Source organism: Myxine glutinosa, chromosome 6, assembly GCF_964187855.1.
Source record: "Myxine glutinosa chromosome 6, kmMyxGlut1.1, whole genome shotgun sequence".
NCBI lineage: Eukaryota > Metazoa > Chordata > Myxini > Myxiniformes > Myxinidae > Myxine > Myxine glutinosa.
In genome coordinates, this window is record NC_136266.1 from 103,496,816 (window position 1) to 103,514,034 (window position 17,219).

The following is a 17,219-nucleotide window of genomic DNA, read 5'->3' on the forward strand; positions in this document are numbered from 1 at the left end:
TTTTGCTACCTCGGAGACATGCTGAATGGAGAAGGTGGATCAGACTCGGCAACGGTTGCTGGAGTGAGATGTGCATGGAAGAAGTTTCGGGAACTGAGTGGCGTGCTGATGAGGAGGGGAGTGTCGTTGAAGCAGAAGGGAAAGGTGTATGCTGCATGTGTGAGAAGTGTTATGATTTATGGAAGCGAGACATGGGTCATGAATGTAGAGCAGCAACGAAGGCTGGAAAGGGTGGAAATGCGAATGGTTCGGTGGATGTGCGGAGTATCGTTGAGAGAGAGGAAGACAAATGATGAATTGCGAAAGATGATGGGAATATAGCCTGTGATTGATGCTGTGAAGAGGAACAGGTTGAGATGGTTTGGTCATGTGTTGAGGAAGGATGAAAGTGACTGGTTCAGAAGAGTGATGGAAATGAATGCAGAAGGAAGTAGAGGACGGGGAAGACCGAGAAAGACTTGGCTAAAGATGGTGGAAAAGAAATGCGGGCAAGGGGGTTAACAAGGAGAGATGCAGAAAATAGGGCAAAATGGAGAAGATTGTCATGGGGACCGCAAGGCTAACCCCCGCTCTAGCAGGGAAAATGGCCATAAAATGCATGTTGTTGTTGTTGTATATGTGGACGCCAGATTATTAACATCGTTTCATTGCTGAAAAAATATGGCGGCCATTTTTCGACAGATCTGGTTGACATGCAATAGCAACCTACCTTGTGTGGAAAGAGTCTCACACACCAAGTTTGATCAAAATCCATAAATATTTGTGGACATTAAAGTCTCAACGTCGTTTCGGAGCTGAAAACATTATGGCGGCCATTTTGTGACGGATCAGGTTGGAAAGCAATAGCAACCTACCTTGTGTGGAAAGGGTTAAACATTCTAAGTTTGATCAAAATCTGTTAATATTTGTGGACGCCAGAGTGTTAACGTCGTTTTCATAACCAAAAACAAAATGGTCGCCTACGTTCGCAATTTTTCAACGGATCGGGCTGAAATGTAATACCAACCTGGTCCTTAGGGTAAGGATGCTGCATGTCAAGTTTGATCAGAATCGTTGATATTAGTGGACGCTGGAGTGTTAACGTCGAATATTTAAAGGACGCCGGAGAGTTCAGTATGTGATGAACTCAACTGGAGTTGGCACGTAGTTGGCCTAACGTCCAGTTGAGTTAATAAACAACGGGAGGGGGGGGGGGGGGGTTCCATCCAACTGTCTGTCAGTGACGTTATCTTCTCCGAAACAGTTGTGCAGATATTCATCAAACTTGGTCGTTATGATCGCCACGTGGCAAGAAGGCACGAGAGTGGTTTCATTTTGGCCCCGCCCCCTTGGGCGGGATCAAAAGGAAAAATACTGCCGAGAACCACGTCAATGTGGGGTTCATGGTGCCGAGAACCACGTCAATGTGGGGTTCATGGTGCCGAGAACCTCGTCAATGTGGGGTTCATGGTGCCGAGAACCTCGTCAATGTGGGGTTCATGGTGCCGAGAATCTCGTCAATGTGGGGTTCATGGTGCCGAGAACCAGTCAATGTGGGGTTCATGATGCCGAGAACCACGTCAATGTGGGGTTCATGATGCCGAGAACCACGTCAATGTGGGGTTCATGGTGCCGAGAACCTCGTCAATGTGGGGTTCATGGTGCTGAGCACCACGTCAATGTAGGGTTCATGGTGCCGAGAACCTCGTCAATGTGGGGTTCATGGTGCCGAGAACCTCGTCAATGTGGGGTTCATGGTGCCGAGAACCACGTCAATGTGGGGTTCATGGTGCCGAGAACCACGTCAATGTGGGGTTCATGATGCCGAGAACCTCGTCAATGTGGGGTTCATGGTGCCGAGAACCTCGTTAATGTGGGGTTCATGGTGCCGAGAACCATGTCAATGTGGGGTTCATGGTGATGAGAACCTCGTCAATGTGGGGTTCATGGTGCTGAGCATCTCGTCAATGTGGGGTTCATGGTGCCGAGAACCTCGTCAATGTTGGGTTCATGGTGCCGAGAACCTCGTCAATGTGGGGTTCATGGTGCCGAGAACCACGTCAACGTGGGTTTCATTGTGCCGAGAATCTCGTCAATGTGGGGTTCATTGTGCCAAGAACCTCGTCAATGTGGGGTTCATGGTGCCGAGAACCTCATCAATGTGGGGTTCATGGTGCCGAGAACCTCGTCAATGTGGGGTTCATGATGCCGAGAACCTCGTCAATGTGGGGTTCATGATGCCGAGAACCTCGTCAATGTGGGGTTCATGGTGCCGAGAACCTCGTTAATGTGGGGTTCATGGTGCCGAGAATCACGTCAATGTGGGGTTCATGGTGATGAGAACCTCGTCAATGTGGGGTTCATGGTGCTGAGCACCTCGTCAATGTGGGGTTCATGGTGCCGAGAACCTCGTCAATGTGGGGTTCATGGTGCCGAGAACCTCGTCAATGTGGGGTTCATGGTGCCGAGAATCTCGTCAATGTGGGGTTCATGATGCCGAGAACCAGTCAATGTGGGGTTCATGGTGCCGAGAACCTCGTCAATGTGGGGTTCATGGTGCCGAGAATCTCGTCAATGTGGGGTTCATGATGCCGAGAACCAGTCAATGTGGGGTTCACATATCACTCGATGGTGAAGAATCACTTAAAAAATTCTTCACCAAATCCGGATCTTCACCAAAATTGAATCGATTCTTCCTTGTCACACACATAACCTGTCCAACAAGTTTCGTCCAAATCAGTCTACAACTTTTTGAGATATTTTGTTCACAAACGGACAGACAGACAGGGGTCAAAACATAACCTCCATCCACCTTTGGGGGCGAAGGTAATAACAATTTTTAAAAAGCCGCATAGCAGATGTGTGATTATTATTATACAGCACTTATATTTCTGCCAGCCATGTTGGAAGGCTGTTTATTAGTCCCCATTAGACTTAGTCCGAAACGGGGGCTTATGGATTTGGTCTCGTCCGTGCGACCACACCCATATCTCGGGGATCTGTGGACCGATTTTGTGCATACTTGGCAGAAAGACAACACATGACGGCATACACATTTTGTTTCACGATGCGATCAAAGATGGCCGACTGGCGGCCATTTTAGTTGCAAAAAAAACCTGATGTTGAACACGTCCTCAATCATTTCTCGGACATGCATTTGCCGATGTTGTTCAAACTTGGCACACAGATAATGAATTATGGCTTACATACGCACGTCATTTTTTTTGCAGATCAGATCCAAGATGGCCGACTAGCGGCCATTTTGTTACTTAATCGTGTCCCCATCCATTTCTCGGACAGGCATGGACCAATTTTCTTCAAACTTGGTGCAAATACAACACATGAGTTATGAGTATACATATGCAGAAGATTTTTTATTTTTTCATCTGACCAAAGATGGCCGACTGACAGCCTTTAACTCCATACAGCAAAATTACTAAAACCACGGCGGGGGCTATACGACATTTTATGTCTTTTTGTTCTTGTTTCATATCCTTCAGTCTCTATTTCAAAGACATGGATTTTTGATTCAAGTCAAAGTAACAATAGTAACGGTTAGTGAATGCAGCCACCAATACGTATCTACAAACATGAAAGAGCAACAATACATGACTATGTGAATGAAGAAAAGGTCTATAAACAACATGGTGGCCTCTTTTCAACCAGCGCCGGAGGGAACATATCTGATAGGCTGGTGGCATAAGTTCCCCCTTGAACGAACGATGGATGGAGGCTGGATTAAGAGACCGGCTCCTTCTACACTATTGTATGGATTAGCAAATAAACTGTACACGTTTACAGATTTTTTGCTAAAATGTCTCTGCTCTTTCCCGTGTTCACGTATACGGTCACAATCTTCATTCAAACCCAGACTATTTGACTCAGAGGAGAGTGTGCATATCTCCAGGCCATCCTCCCGTTAAAGAAAGTACAGCAAGGTAAATTAACTTATACACTCGCAACTATATTCGACAACAAAGGAACAAAGTGTGAAAGATCCCCCACAGGACAATACAGACCACATACTCTTAACTTACAATGTGCATCCACTTTGAATCTCAGAGGACGGTTTTTCAATTCCAACCAAAGCGGAGTCATATCAAAGACTATCACAACGGGACGTGCTGCTTTCTTGCTCGACTCTCCACATTTCGTGGAAAGAGCATGTTCAGTCCCCTTGGGGAGGAAGATTTCTCTTGGAAAGGTGCCCCGCTGAGTGTAAAGGGGAAAAACTCTGCTACTAGGACGAGATGGTGCCGCCACACACCAGTATGTTCCAGAAAGTAAACTTTCCCATGTTTAACAGCCTTGCTTCTCTGATATCAAGTTCTGTATTGTCTGCTGTCTCCTTCTGCATCTGAGTACGTGATTTAGTCCGTCAGGTAGAGGGGTCCATCGGTACCAAAAAGGAGGCCTAGGTTCATTGGTGTCATTTGAAAGCATTTGCCTCACCTATAACAAAAATCTCTGGTAGCAGTGTCAAATCCACAGCCTTCATGTTAAGAAACGTATATGTTTGTGGCCTATGACGATGTCATGAAACATCACTTTCAGAAAATCAGGTTTTTCGCTACCTTTTCCTACTGACCAGTTGGCAGCACATATAACATTTTATATATGCATGTGGCCTCAAACTTTTATATATGCAGCCTCAAAACTGCATAGAAAAACCTCAACACTGCATACAAAAGCCTCAAAACTGCACACAAAAGCCTCAAAACTGCATACAAAAGCCTCAAAACTGCACACAAAAGCCTCAAAACTGCATACAAAAGCCTCAAAACTGCATACAAAAGCCTCAAAACTGCATACAAAAGCCTCAAAACTACACACAAAAGCCTCAAAACTGCATACAAATGCCTCAAAACTGCACACAAAAGCCTCAAAACTGCATACAAAAGCCTCAAAACTGCATACAAAAGCCTCAAAACTGCATACAAAAGCCTCAAAACTGCATACAAAAGCCTCAAAACTGCATACAAAAGCCTCAAAACTGCACACAAAAGCCTCAAAACTGCATACAAAAGCCTCAAAACTGCATACAAAAGCCTCAAAACTGCATACAAAAGCCTCAAAACTGCATACAAAAGCCTCAAAACTGCATACAAAAGCCTCAAAACTGCATACAAAAGCCTCAAAACTGCATACAAAAGCCTCAAAACTGCACACAAAAGCCTCAAAACTGCATACAAAAGCCTCAAAACTGCATACAAAAGCCTCAAAACTGCATACAAAAGCCTCAAAACTGCATGCAAAAGCCTCAAAACTGCATACAAAAGCCTCAAAACTGCATACAAAAGCCTCAAAACTGCAAGAGAGGACATGGTTGTGTGCAGGATGATGCTGATGATGTGGATGAACTTGATCTTTATTAATTATTCCTCTGCAATTGATGATGCTCATGATTTCCATGATTATGTGCATTTATTTTGATGAAATTTATTTATTTATTTTGATGAAAAGTCAAGTTATTACCTTCGCAAAAGCGGAAGGTTATGTTTTGATCGCTGTGTATTTATTTGTATGTCTGTGTGTGTGTATGTTAATCGCATAACTCAAAAAGTATTCAACCGAATTGCATGAAATTTGGTGGGATGATTGGTTATTATACGGGACACATTTGATTAGATTTTGGGAAACAGATTTGCTCAAATTCTGACTATTTTTAACTCGATCGTATTTCACTCAAAGTTATGAGCGACTGAAGAAGAAGATGTCCATCCAGGACGTCATCACTATAACGCGATCTCCCGCGATCATTTCAACCTCAAAAAAAATTATAATTGCAGATTTGACAATAGATGAGGCATATTAACAAACGAATGAAACAGATTTGCTCAAATTCTGACTATTTTTAACTCGATCGTATTTCACTCAAAGTTATGCGCGACTGAAGAAGAAGATGTCCATCCAGGACGTCATCACTATAACGCAATCTCCCGCGATCATTTCAACCTCAAAAAAAATTATAATTGCAGATTTGTCAAGAGATGAGGCATATTAACAAACGAATGAAACAGATTTGCTCAAATTCTGACTATTTTTAACTCGATCGTATTTCACTCAAAGTTATGATTTGTATGTCTGTGTGTGTGTGTGTGTGTGTGTGTGTGTATGTTATTCGCATAACTCAAAAAGTATTCAACCGAATTGCATGAAATTTGGTGGGATGATTGGTTATTATACGGGACACATTTGATTAGATTTTGGGAGCAATCGGGTCAAAGGTCAAGGTCAAGGGCAAGTACAGAACAGTAGCTGCGGCGAAGGTATGCGCTCTACCGAGTGCCCGTTCTAGTTTTCATTTTGATGATGACGATTACAGTGTAATGTATGGTGGCTGAAATTCAAAATAAACTGTTTGCAAGAGCTTACATGTGATCATCGGAAGCCTCGTATGTCTGTACTACATATATACATATTGCTAAAAATCGAACCAATAGGGGGCCTTTTCAACATCATATTTCAGGGTGAAAGCTGCTACGTTCAGACTGCTACCAGGCAGAAATGTGTTCCTGAATAGCAGAGCTTTCAGATGGTATCCATGAACCTTGGCCACCCCGAGTGGTACCGGTGGCTCAATTTTGGGGTCGTACCTGACGGACTAATTTGTGTGTGAAACAAATCTTCCACGAGCCTTCGAGAACGAATTTTGAAAAAAAAGTAAATAAAAGAACCACCTTTGGAGACCATCTTTTTCCCCCGCAGAGCGGGGATCAGCCTTTTTATTTGGGCACCGTGGGTCCCCTTTGTCATGAAGTTAATGGTTCCATCCGAGCGATGCCCTCCGTCTCCTTCACATTACTTATGATGCGATTCCGACGCCGACCGCGTGGGGAGGATTTATATACCACCTGTGAGTAAGGATGGGTCACTCCGCTCTCCTGTATCTTCGAGTTGGTAAGATTGTTGCAAGACCTGGTCTACATTTGCTAATGGCGTAATGGTAATGAAAGTGCTCAGAGATGCTTGCTTAATAGCCTTTGTGTTCTCTTTTTTAGATCAGTTGCATTCAAGTGAATAAAAGCTCACGGCTTGGAGTTTTTTGGTGAATCGTCTCGTTTCGTTTTACCACATTTTTATTCACTTGGATTCTACCCTTGGAGCCATGGAGAAGCTGCTTCACCTGGAGGTATTCTCGGGCGACCCTCAGGCTACGAACGCCGCGGACCAATGGGAATCTTGGCACAACTCTCTTCTGCACTACACCGCGGTGGTTCCGGATCTCACCGAAGCACAGCGGCTTTCGGTTCTGACCTGTCACGTCAGCCTCCCGGTCTACGGGTACATATCCCACTGTGCCACCTACGATGCGGCAGTGGCGACGTTGCGTGGCATATATGTCCGGCAACGAAGTGCATTGTACGGATGACACATGTTGGCTACACGATGCCAGGAAGCTTCGGAGAGCCAGGAGCACTACATCCAGGAGCTGATACCCCTGGGGAAAGGTTGTTTGATGGAGGCTCGAACCGTTGCGGAGGAGACCGACGACTTGATGCGTGATGCGTTTGTTGCGGGGATCTCGTCGCCGGCCATCAGACTCCGGTTGCTGGAGGAGACCACGTTGACCTTCCAACAAGCGTGCGACAAAGCACGCATTCTACAGCAAGCAGCCGCCCGCGCGGAGGCACGCGGTGGACCCTATTTCACAGCAGGGGCCGCTGCCGCGGCACGGCCGGAGTCGACCGCATCGCCCGAACGGGCACTCGCGGAATCTCCAGACGACGCTCCGGCACCGATCGCTGGAGACGATGGGAATCCGAACGCCGCAGCTGCAAACTCTACCTAGAATGCCAAATGTTATTTTTGTCGCAATAAGAGACACCCTCGCTCCACGTGTCCCACCAAAAATTGTGAATGTCATAATTGTGGGAAAAGTGGACACTTTGCTAAAATGTGTCGGGCGGCTAAATCTAAGTCTTCCCGGGGCTCGAGTCTCTCAGGTACGCGCACCTCATGGACGGCGCGAGGCGTGCGCCACGCCGTGTTACCTGTGCTCGTGGAAGGGATCCGCGTGGAAGGGCTTATCGATACAGGTAGTTCCCCAGTTTTGTCAGCCACGCTTTGGTACGACGTCATGGCTGGACAATGGGCTCGGATACCCGACGAATTTACCTGGCTTCGTCCGGACATAGCGTACGCACCAAAGGCATTTGCTCTCTTAAACTTGTCATCGATGATAAACTGTATGAGGATGTGAAACTCGCGGTGATGCCGGAATTGTGCGCCGACGTACTGCTCGGTCATGATTTCCTGAGCCGGTACGGCCGGTTGGAGATGCGCGTGGGAGACGGAGAGAATACTCTTTCGGTCTGCGGCTTAGCCGAGATGGCCATAGATCCGCCTGCGCTATTTCCCAGCCTGACGTCCGATTGCCGACCGGTAACCGTGAAATCTCGACGGTATACTCGTGCCGACGCCGCATATATCGCAGAGGAGACCGAGTGTATGCTACGAGAGGGCATTATAGAGCCGAGTAGATCGCCGTGGAGAGCGCAGGTTCTAGTCGTACACTCTGACAATCACAGGAAACGCCTGGTCGTGGATTACAGCCAAACGATAAATAAATTTACACAACTGGACGCGTTTCCTTTGCCGAAAATAGATGACCTTTTTTTTTTTTTTTTTGGGATACTGAATCGAGGCTCGTGAAAGAGCCAACATTTATTTCACAAACAAATCAACCAGACAAAACAAAATATATAAAAAGAGGGAGCGGAAGACAAGATGGGGAGAGAAGGGGAAGCACACAAACACAACATTTGAGAGCAGGGAGATGTGTGGGAGGGAGAGGGCTTGGGGGGGAGGAGGCGTGGGAAGGGGGGGGGGGGGTGGGAGAAGTATGAAACACAAGGACACCAAGGACTTCCAGGACAGAAGTTGGTATTTCAAAAAGTGGATTTGGGGTGAAATTAGTGGGGGTAGAAAAGAGCAAGGTTTTGGATGGGGGAAGATAAGAGATGGTGGTGAACAGCTGTTTTAAAGACCTAGAGGGTGGAGTGGGATTGAAGAGAGTGAGGGAGTTTGTTCCAGAGGCGGGAGAAAAGAGGAGTGAAGGAGTGAAGGTGAGCAGAGAGTCTTGATTTTGGCAGTTTAACCATAAGAGGGTTGCAAGCAGATCTTGTGCGACCTGTAGGAATATTTGGGGGACAGAGCCCAGAGAGAGCTGGGGGGGGGGGGGCAAGGCCAGAGAGGAGTCGGTAGAAGACGGAAAGACCACCAACCTGCCTGCGGTGAGTGAGTGAAAGGCCCTTGGAGTTAGCTTCATCGTGGGAGATTCCAATGATTCTGAACGCTTTGGTTTCAACAGCGTGAAGACGAGCTAGGTATGAGGCAGGAGCACCAGCCCAGAGGGGAGAGCAGTATTCCATTGAGCTGTGGATGAAAGCCTTGTATGTGGTGAGGAGCTCAGGTGTGCCCAGGAAGGACTTCGCACGACCGAGGATGCCCAGTCGGCGACTGGCTTTGGAGGCCAGATTTGAAATGTGGTTTTCCCAGGAAAGATCATGGCAGATAGTGAGACCCAAAAGCTTGAGTGACAGAACTTCTTGGAGAGAATTATTCAGAAAGTGGATGGGAGGGTTGTCCAGTCGGTCTTTTCGGAGAGACATCGTAAGAGTGTGAGATTTGTCAGGATTGAAAGACATGTTCCACTTGTTTGCCCAGTCTGTGATTTTGTCCAGGACTGCAGAGAGTGAGGAGGCTGCAGACTGCCGATCTGAGGGATGAGGAATGGAGCGACAGAGAGTAGAGTCATCAGCAAAGAGATAGAGAGGATTTTCAAGAGAGTCAGAGAGATCATTGATGAAGACCAGAAAAAGTATAGGGCCCAGAACACTGCCTTGGGGAACTCCAGCCTGAACAGGAAGAGGAGATGAGAGAAACCCATTCAGGGCCACACGTTGACTACGACTAGTAGTAAGGGAAACATATGAAAATCTGTTAACTAAATTGTTACCAAAAAATTTCTTCACCAATATGTTTGTAAAGGTGTGTAATAACATGTGTTAAAATGTTGAAGGTCAACTCCCGTGGGAAACCCGGGAAAAAGCTGTTGAATTCGGGTACCGAAAAATTATTTTCGAGAATTTTTATTTTTTAAAATCGGCCCTTAAGTAACTTATGAGGGGTCAAATAAGGGTTTTTCATGATTCTGAGTTGATTGTTAACATTTATATTTCACCACAGACACTCCTTTGTGGAAAAATAATTTCTAAATATATCTCATTTTCTACTTTGCAGGACATGGAGTCTAGCAATATGGATGAAGACGTTACTCCACCTGTGCTCAATTGCTTCATCTGTGCATGCTCGGATACACCAGCTGAAAGGCTCATACAGGCAACTCCAAAGGGATACTCAACTTTATTGAAACAAGCAGAAACTGTCGAAAATGTTACTGTTGTGGAACGTATGAAGGAGGCTCAAAAGGAAGGAAAACTGAGGTACCACCAGAAGTGTAAAAATGATCTGTACAACAACTTTGTTGCAACCATCAAGAAGTCAGCTCAAGCATCAAAGGCAGAGAAAGAGTCATCAAAGTTGAAGAGAAGACGCACTACTTGTGAGTTCAGTTCATCAACTGGCTGCAGTTCTAGAAGATCACAGTCAGTTGACCTCCTGTATAAGGATGTATGCATTCTTTGCAACCAACCAGCCCAGCTCTACAAAAATAATCCAGCACAAGCTAGAAAGAAATACAGAGTGCCAGATAATTTGACAGCAGATACACTGAAGGCAAGCTTGCTGAAGACAGCACGGAGTCGCGGGGATGACTGGGGCACTGAAGTCACTGGACGCCTGGAAGGGATCAACGACTTGGTAGCAGAAGAAACACTGTACCATTTGCGATGCAAACTTATGTTTGCGAGAGGTGACAGTTTGTCCAAGACTGATGAGGAAGGAAAAAGGAAGAGAGGACAGAGGAGTATTGATGAGGAGCGAGAGGCAGTTTTTATTGAATTCTGCGAATGGTTAGACTCAGAATTAGAGCATGGGGTAATGAACATGGACCAAGTCCATGAAAAGCTGCAGGAGTTTGATCAGTCACCAGAGAAGAGCCTTTCTTATTCAAAGCATTGGCTAAAGATAAAACTTCTAGAGAAATACGAAGACACCTTGTATTTCACAACACAGGAAAGAAGGGCAGATGTACTCTGTCTCAAAGATGGCACCGACAATATTCTGCGAGGGCATCATGCTAATCTTGACCATGGAGATGAGAAGACTCAGATCATAAAGACGGCACTCAAGTTCATATCCAATGATATTGCCTTGATTGATTTAGGTCCAAAGTCATACCCCACCACACACAGTATGACTGACATCGATAGTCAGCTGACACTTGTTCCTGCAAGCCTTCAGATGTTCTTGAGACCGATTGTCAAGACAGACGAAAGAGTTGCCGTTTGGGGGCAGAATTTTATTAAGGCCTGTCGACCTCGGTCTGGAGTATTGCCACACCAAATGGGGCTTGCCAAACTTGATCATAGATTTGGGTCAAAATGGATGCTCAACAAGTTCCACCGGCTGGGATACACTGAGTCTTACACGGAGACACAAAACTACAAATACTGCTTCCTTAATAGTAGGAGTGGAGATGATGTTCCAGATACTTCTGGCACTCTTGACACCATTGTGGAGGAAACCGATGAACAGATCAATGATGAGGTTGCAGTTGATGCTGCGCTTGAGGATCAATCAGTGATGACAGCCAAAGTGCCAGCCAGTGAAAGTGAATTGTCAAGTAATGATCAGGTGGTCTTTATGGAGGTTGGGGAAACAAACACTGCAGTCACTCAGTTTGTTGGAGACAATATAGATTTAAACATTGTCTCTATTCACGGAAACACTCCCTTTCACTCAATGGGTTGGATCGAAGTCACCTCTCCGGCACCACCTTTGCCAGATCCACAGACAACAGCAGCTTTCCCCCGGGTGAAGTTGAAGGCACTCGACAAAGCTAAGATCCTGAGAGGAACTGAAGTAAAGATTATTCCATTTACGAACAGGAAACAGATAGGAACGAACGCGATCATGTTTCTCCCCCTCGCTGAGCTTTCCTCCTCCCTGGCTCATGATCAGCCACTCCTCACTCCAGGTGACACACTCTGGGCAGCGGGGTGGGTGATCAAAGCCAACGATCCTGAGTTCCCACACTCCAACTGGAATGGCTGGATGAAGAGAATCCATGCTAATGATGCAAAGCAGAGCACACAGATCGAGTTCCTCCCAGTTATTGAAGGAGACCCTAATGACCTCAACACCATCTTCACCACTCTGAAAGAGTGCATACGGCGCGCTGGGGTCGCTATAGTGACCTTTGATCTTCCGATTTGGCTGAAGGCTGTGAATATAATAAAGCAGGCAAATCTACCCGTCATTCCAAGGTTGGGTGGTTTTCACCTGCTGAAGTCTTATCTTGGATCAATGGGTAACATCATGGAAGATTCTGGACTACTAGATGTGATCCAGTTGATCTATCCTGGAAGTACGACAGCCAACCACATCATGGATGGAGGATGTTTTGACAAGGCAATCCGTGTTCACCTCCTCATCGATGCAGCCATCTATCAACACATCATGAAACTTGCCTTCACTGAGGAGGAGCGTGGTGACATGAAGACCTTCATGGAGAAGGTGGTTGATGGGAAGATGGGAGCCAGATACTCAGACCCAGTAGTGCCAGTGTTTGGTTTGAAGAAAACTTCAAACGACACGCAAAAGGAGGAAGAACACCTGCACTCTGGGTGGAGTACCACCACATGGTAGATGTGATCAAGGTCTTTATCAGAACCGAGCGACTTGCAGACTTCAATGGGCATCTGTCCTGCATTGTTACCAAGATGCTTCACATCTTTGCCACTGCAGGCCATCATCAGTATGCCAAGGGCGCACGGCTGTACTGTCAACTCATGAAGGAACTAGAAACTTTGCCTGCTTACAAAGACACCTTAGAACGTCTCACTGCCCACGGGAACCACGTTGTCCGTTACTCAAGTCATGAGTGGTCCGGCACATGGTGTGACATTTGCATTGAGCAGACATTAATGAAGGCAGCCAAGTCACAAGGTGGACTGAGCAGAGGAAGAATGAGAAACAGTTTTTCTGGCCACAAATGCTGGGTGCTCACCCTCAGTCACCTGTCTGATGTCAACCGGCGGATGGAGGAGGACGTCAGTAAACATGTTCCAGTCCACAGAGACCTTGCCAAGACACAGATGAAGCGAGATGCAGAGGCAGTTGAACTTGTCCTAAAATGGTTTGAGGAGATCAAGCCATTCGACAACGATAGAGACAAGGAGTTGCTCGTGTCTTTCTCAACAGGATTCACAAGCACTGGAGATGACGCAGTCAATGCTGAGAGAGCAGCTGAAGTTGGGATGGAGATGCAGATCAAGCTGGATGGACAGTCAGTGACGTCGACCATGGATGTCAAGTCAAAGATAAAAGCCCTGTCATCACTAAGAAAATTTCCCTTGGTCAACGAGAAAAAGATTCACCTTGACTCACTAAAGTTGTTCAACCGACTGATCATTTTCGCCCAGCGGGATATGACAGTTGAGACAAGCTTACAGTATGAGCTGACTCCCTTCCCATTGTCCCTGTTCAGCAACAAAGATCAGAAGATGAACAAGGCAAACAAGGCAGACTTTTCAAATACAAGCCTGAAGGCGTTAACTGATCCACTTGACTTGACTAACCAACCCTGCTGCACCCTCGTAATTGATGGCGGATGGCTTGTCTACATGGTGAAGTGGGAACAACGTCAGACCTGGCAGGAGATCGCCAACAGTTACCTGAGCTACGTGCAGTATCTGGGCCGCTGCTCCCAGAAGATCATTGTGGTCTTTGATGGCTACAGCAGATCACCAAAAGATCACGACCACATCCGGTGTACCAAGAATTCCTGCTGTAATCTCCAGATTCGACCGGATATGTCCAACTGGACCCCAAGAGCAAAGTTTCTGGACAACACTCATAACAAGAGTGAGCTCATCCACCTTCTCTCTTCAACCTTCCGAAAACATCACATCACTGTGGAGCAGTGTGACAATGATGCTGACACTTCAATTGTGAGAGAGGCATTGGCTGCTGCTTCAGATGGCTCTGTTGAGGTCAGTACCATTTGTGTCTTCAGTTAGTATAACTATTGGATGGAGCCCGGGGGGAGATGGGGTAATTGAAAAATAAGAGAATTCACACTGTTGAAAAGTTAAATCTGTTCTTGAACGGTTCATTATGCTTTGTACATGTTGTTATATTTTCAGGTGCGGGCAGAAGATGCAGACGTGCTGGTAATGCTGGTGCACCATAGCTCAGACAGCCACCATCCACTCTTCTTAACCACATCAAACGGCTCTTATGACATCCGAAAGATCAAAGAATCTCTCTCCGAAACACAGAAGAGCTACCTGCTCTTCTGTCACGCCTTCACGGGGTGTGATACGGTTTCTGCAATCGCTGGTCATGGGAAAACAACTCTATTTGCCAGGTAATCTATCTATAATTCCAGCAATCTCTGTGTGTATGTTTGTATGTTTGTATGTTTGTATGTTTGTATGTTTGTATGTATGTTTGTCTGTGACCGCTGTTTCTCGACAACTACCGGTCCGATATACTTGAAACTTGCCAGGTATATTGCTGGGGACCCGAGGATGTGCCTTTTCAAGGTTTGAAATTAATCGCAGAAGTAGTTACCGAGCTATGTCCAAAAAACGATTCAACCAATCAGAGAGCAGCGAGCTATCACATGTGCCGAACGTGGCGAACAGACTCTGCCTCGGATGGCACATTTGAGAGCGTATTCATTTATTTCCCGTCGGCAAACTATGTTGGCGCTATGTTGGCGTTAAACGATGTTTTAAAACTAATTAAAACTAATTTGCGATTCTTTCGCTTTCCTGCGATATGCGACCTTCCGGACAGTCAAATGAGGACGTCACTTCCGGACTTACGTAGCGGCGAGCGGGCGCCATTTGGAGGAGCTGGGAGGACTCAGTCGTGATAGAGTGAGCCTGAGTGAGTATATCAAGACAAGAACAAGATCTAGAAGGAGGTATGTACGGTGCGATTCATATAATATATTGTTTAGTTATCGTCGATGAGGAATTTGGGGGCCCGATTAACTGCAGCGCCATCCGAGCTGCGGCGTCGGGACGATACATTCATTGTACGGTAACATCACGCACTTACGGGCACGTCCTATATATATAGTACGGGCATGCCCTAGTAATGATAATACTACTATTACGTCGGCAAATAATACTAATACTACTAATAATAATAATTATAATCATTGTCATCATAGTATAAATGTTAAAAATAATAATAATTTTATTTCTGTTTTACATTATACTTTACTTGACATAGTCCTGGTGCTTTTTTAAAGGTTTTGCGAAGGGGACGTGGCTGAGTACATCGACATCTTCCTTGACACAGAAGCCACCAAGGAAACAGTGATTCAGGCTGGTACTGCGATTTTCAAGTACATTTACCATGGACGAGATACTACATTGGGTGAAATTCGGTACAACATGTTCTCAAGGAAGGCAGCGGCAGGAGTGATCAAACCAGAGACTCTACCTCCAACAGAGGGTGCAGCTGCACAACATTCACTCCGTGCCTACCTGCAGACCCGGGACTGGATCCTTCTACAGAGCATGTCTCTGAACCCCAGTGACTATGGATGGACAATAGGTGTGCATGGGTATGAGCCAGTTCCAACACTGGACCCCACGGCTCCTGAGGAGCTATTGCAGTTCACGAGCTGTAATTGTCATGGAGATTGCAGCAACCGGCGATGCAGCTGCAAGAAGAATGGGGTCACGTGCATCTCGGCCTGTGGAGTCTGTAATGGCATTACATGCAGAAACTGCAGTCATGATGTTGTTGAGTCTGAAGAAGACATAGACAATGACTGTTGAAACTTCTGACATTGTGAATGAGAAATAACTCTTGAGTATTATATATGTATGTGAAATAAAAGCTACTTTGTGTGTAAATGTAAAAGTGAAAATATAAATGTTAACAATCAACTCAGAATCATGAAAAACCCTTATTTGACCCCTCATAAGTTACTTAAGGGCCGATTAAAAAAAATAAAAATTCTCGAAAATAATTTTTCGGTACCCGAATTCAACAGCTTTTTTTCTGGGTTTCCCACAGGAGTTGAACTTCAACATTTTAACACATGTTATTACACACCTTTACAAACATATTGGTGAAGAAATTTTTTGGTAACAATTTAGTTAACAGATTTGTGAAATATCTCATAAAATGCCCTTACTATAGAGAGGAAGTCCGCCAGCCATGCATGGAGATTTCCATGGACACCAAAGGAGGAGGGTATGGTGAGCAGAGCGGGGTGCCAGACCATATTGAAGGCACGTGATATGTCAAGGGAGACAGCTCTAATTTCCTGTTTGGCATTGAGGACCTCCATCCATTGTTGAGAAAGCAGAAGCAGCATGTCCAGAGTAGAGTGACCAGGTCTGAAACCAAATTGATGATCAGAGATCCAGCCATTGGAGAAGATGAAAGATTTCATATCTGAAGCAATGATGGATTCCATGTCTTTGCTGATAAATTGGGAGAAGGCTGATTGGTCTGTGGTTGCTGGGATCTGTTTTTGCACCTTTTTTGTGCAAAGTGGTTCAGGAGGTTGCCAAAGACCTTGTTCAGGAGGTTGCCAAATTCAGGGTCTTCAGCACTTTGGACCTTAAATCAACGTATCAGCAGATTCCAATCAAGGAATCGGATAGGCCCTATACTGGCTTCCAATCGCGTCGACGGCTGTATCCATTTCGGCGGATCCCGTTCAGAATCACAAATGTGGTGGCGTGCTTCCAACGCGCCATGGACGATATCTTGGTTAAAGAGAATTTGCAGGATGTCTTCGTTTACGTGGATAATGTGACAGTCTGCGGACATACCCAGGAGGGGCACGACGCAAACTTGAAACGATTATTGGAGGTTGCGCAACGTTATAATTTAACCTTCAACCGTGACAAATGCCACTACGGTGCAAAAACAATCGATATACTTGGGCACACAGTGACTGGCGGGGAGATAAAACCTGACGCCGAGCACCTCCGACCTTTGCTCGAAATGGCGGCACCCTGTGATCGAGCATCCCTGAGGCGGTGCCTCGGGCTTTTCGCACACCACTCGAGATGGATCCAAGGCTACTCAGAGAAAATAAGACCTCTGGTGGACAGTAAGGTCTTCCCTCTGAC

At 45.9% G+C, this 17,219-nt stretch overlaps 1 protein-coding gene across 1 annotated transcript; it reads left to right on the top strand.

Annotated features, from left to right (window-relative positions):
* The first annotated feature begins 12,810 nt into the window (after positions 1-12,810).
* Positions 12,811-16,051, top strand: LOC144892521 (uncharacterized). Its single transcript, XM_078779473.1, has 3 exons — positions 12,811-14,099; positions 14,253-14,476; positions 15,374-16,051. Exons 1-3 carry the CDS (start codon positions 12,828-12,830, stop codon positions 15,906-15,908), a joined length of 2,031 nt encoding a protein of 676 aa, XP_078635599.1. The 5' UTR covers positions 12,811-12,827; the 3' UTR covers positions 15,909-16,051.
* Positions 16,052-17,219: the final 1,168 nt, after the last annotated feature.

Bases quoted from the DNA above. Each gene is read 5' to 3' on its own strand.
- LOC144892521 (XM_078779473.1), top strand. From the start codon at position 12,828: ATGCTTCACATCTTTGCCACTGCAGGCCATCATCAGTATGCCAAGGGC. The intron at 14,100-14,252 runs GTCAGTACCATT...TTATATTTTCAG, and splicing joins CTTCAGATGGCTCTGTTGAG to GTGCGGGCAGAAGATGCAGA. The intron at 14,477-15,373 runs GTAATCTATCTA...GCTTTTTTAAAG, and splicing joins AAAACAACTCTATTTGCCAG to GTTTTGCGAAGGGGACGTGG.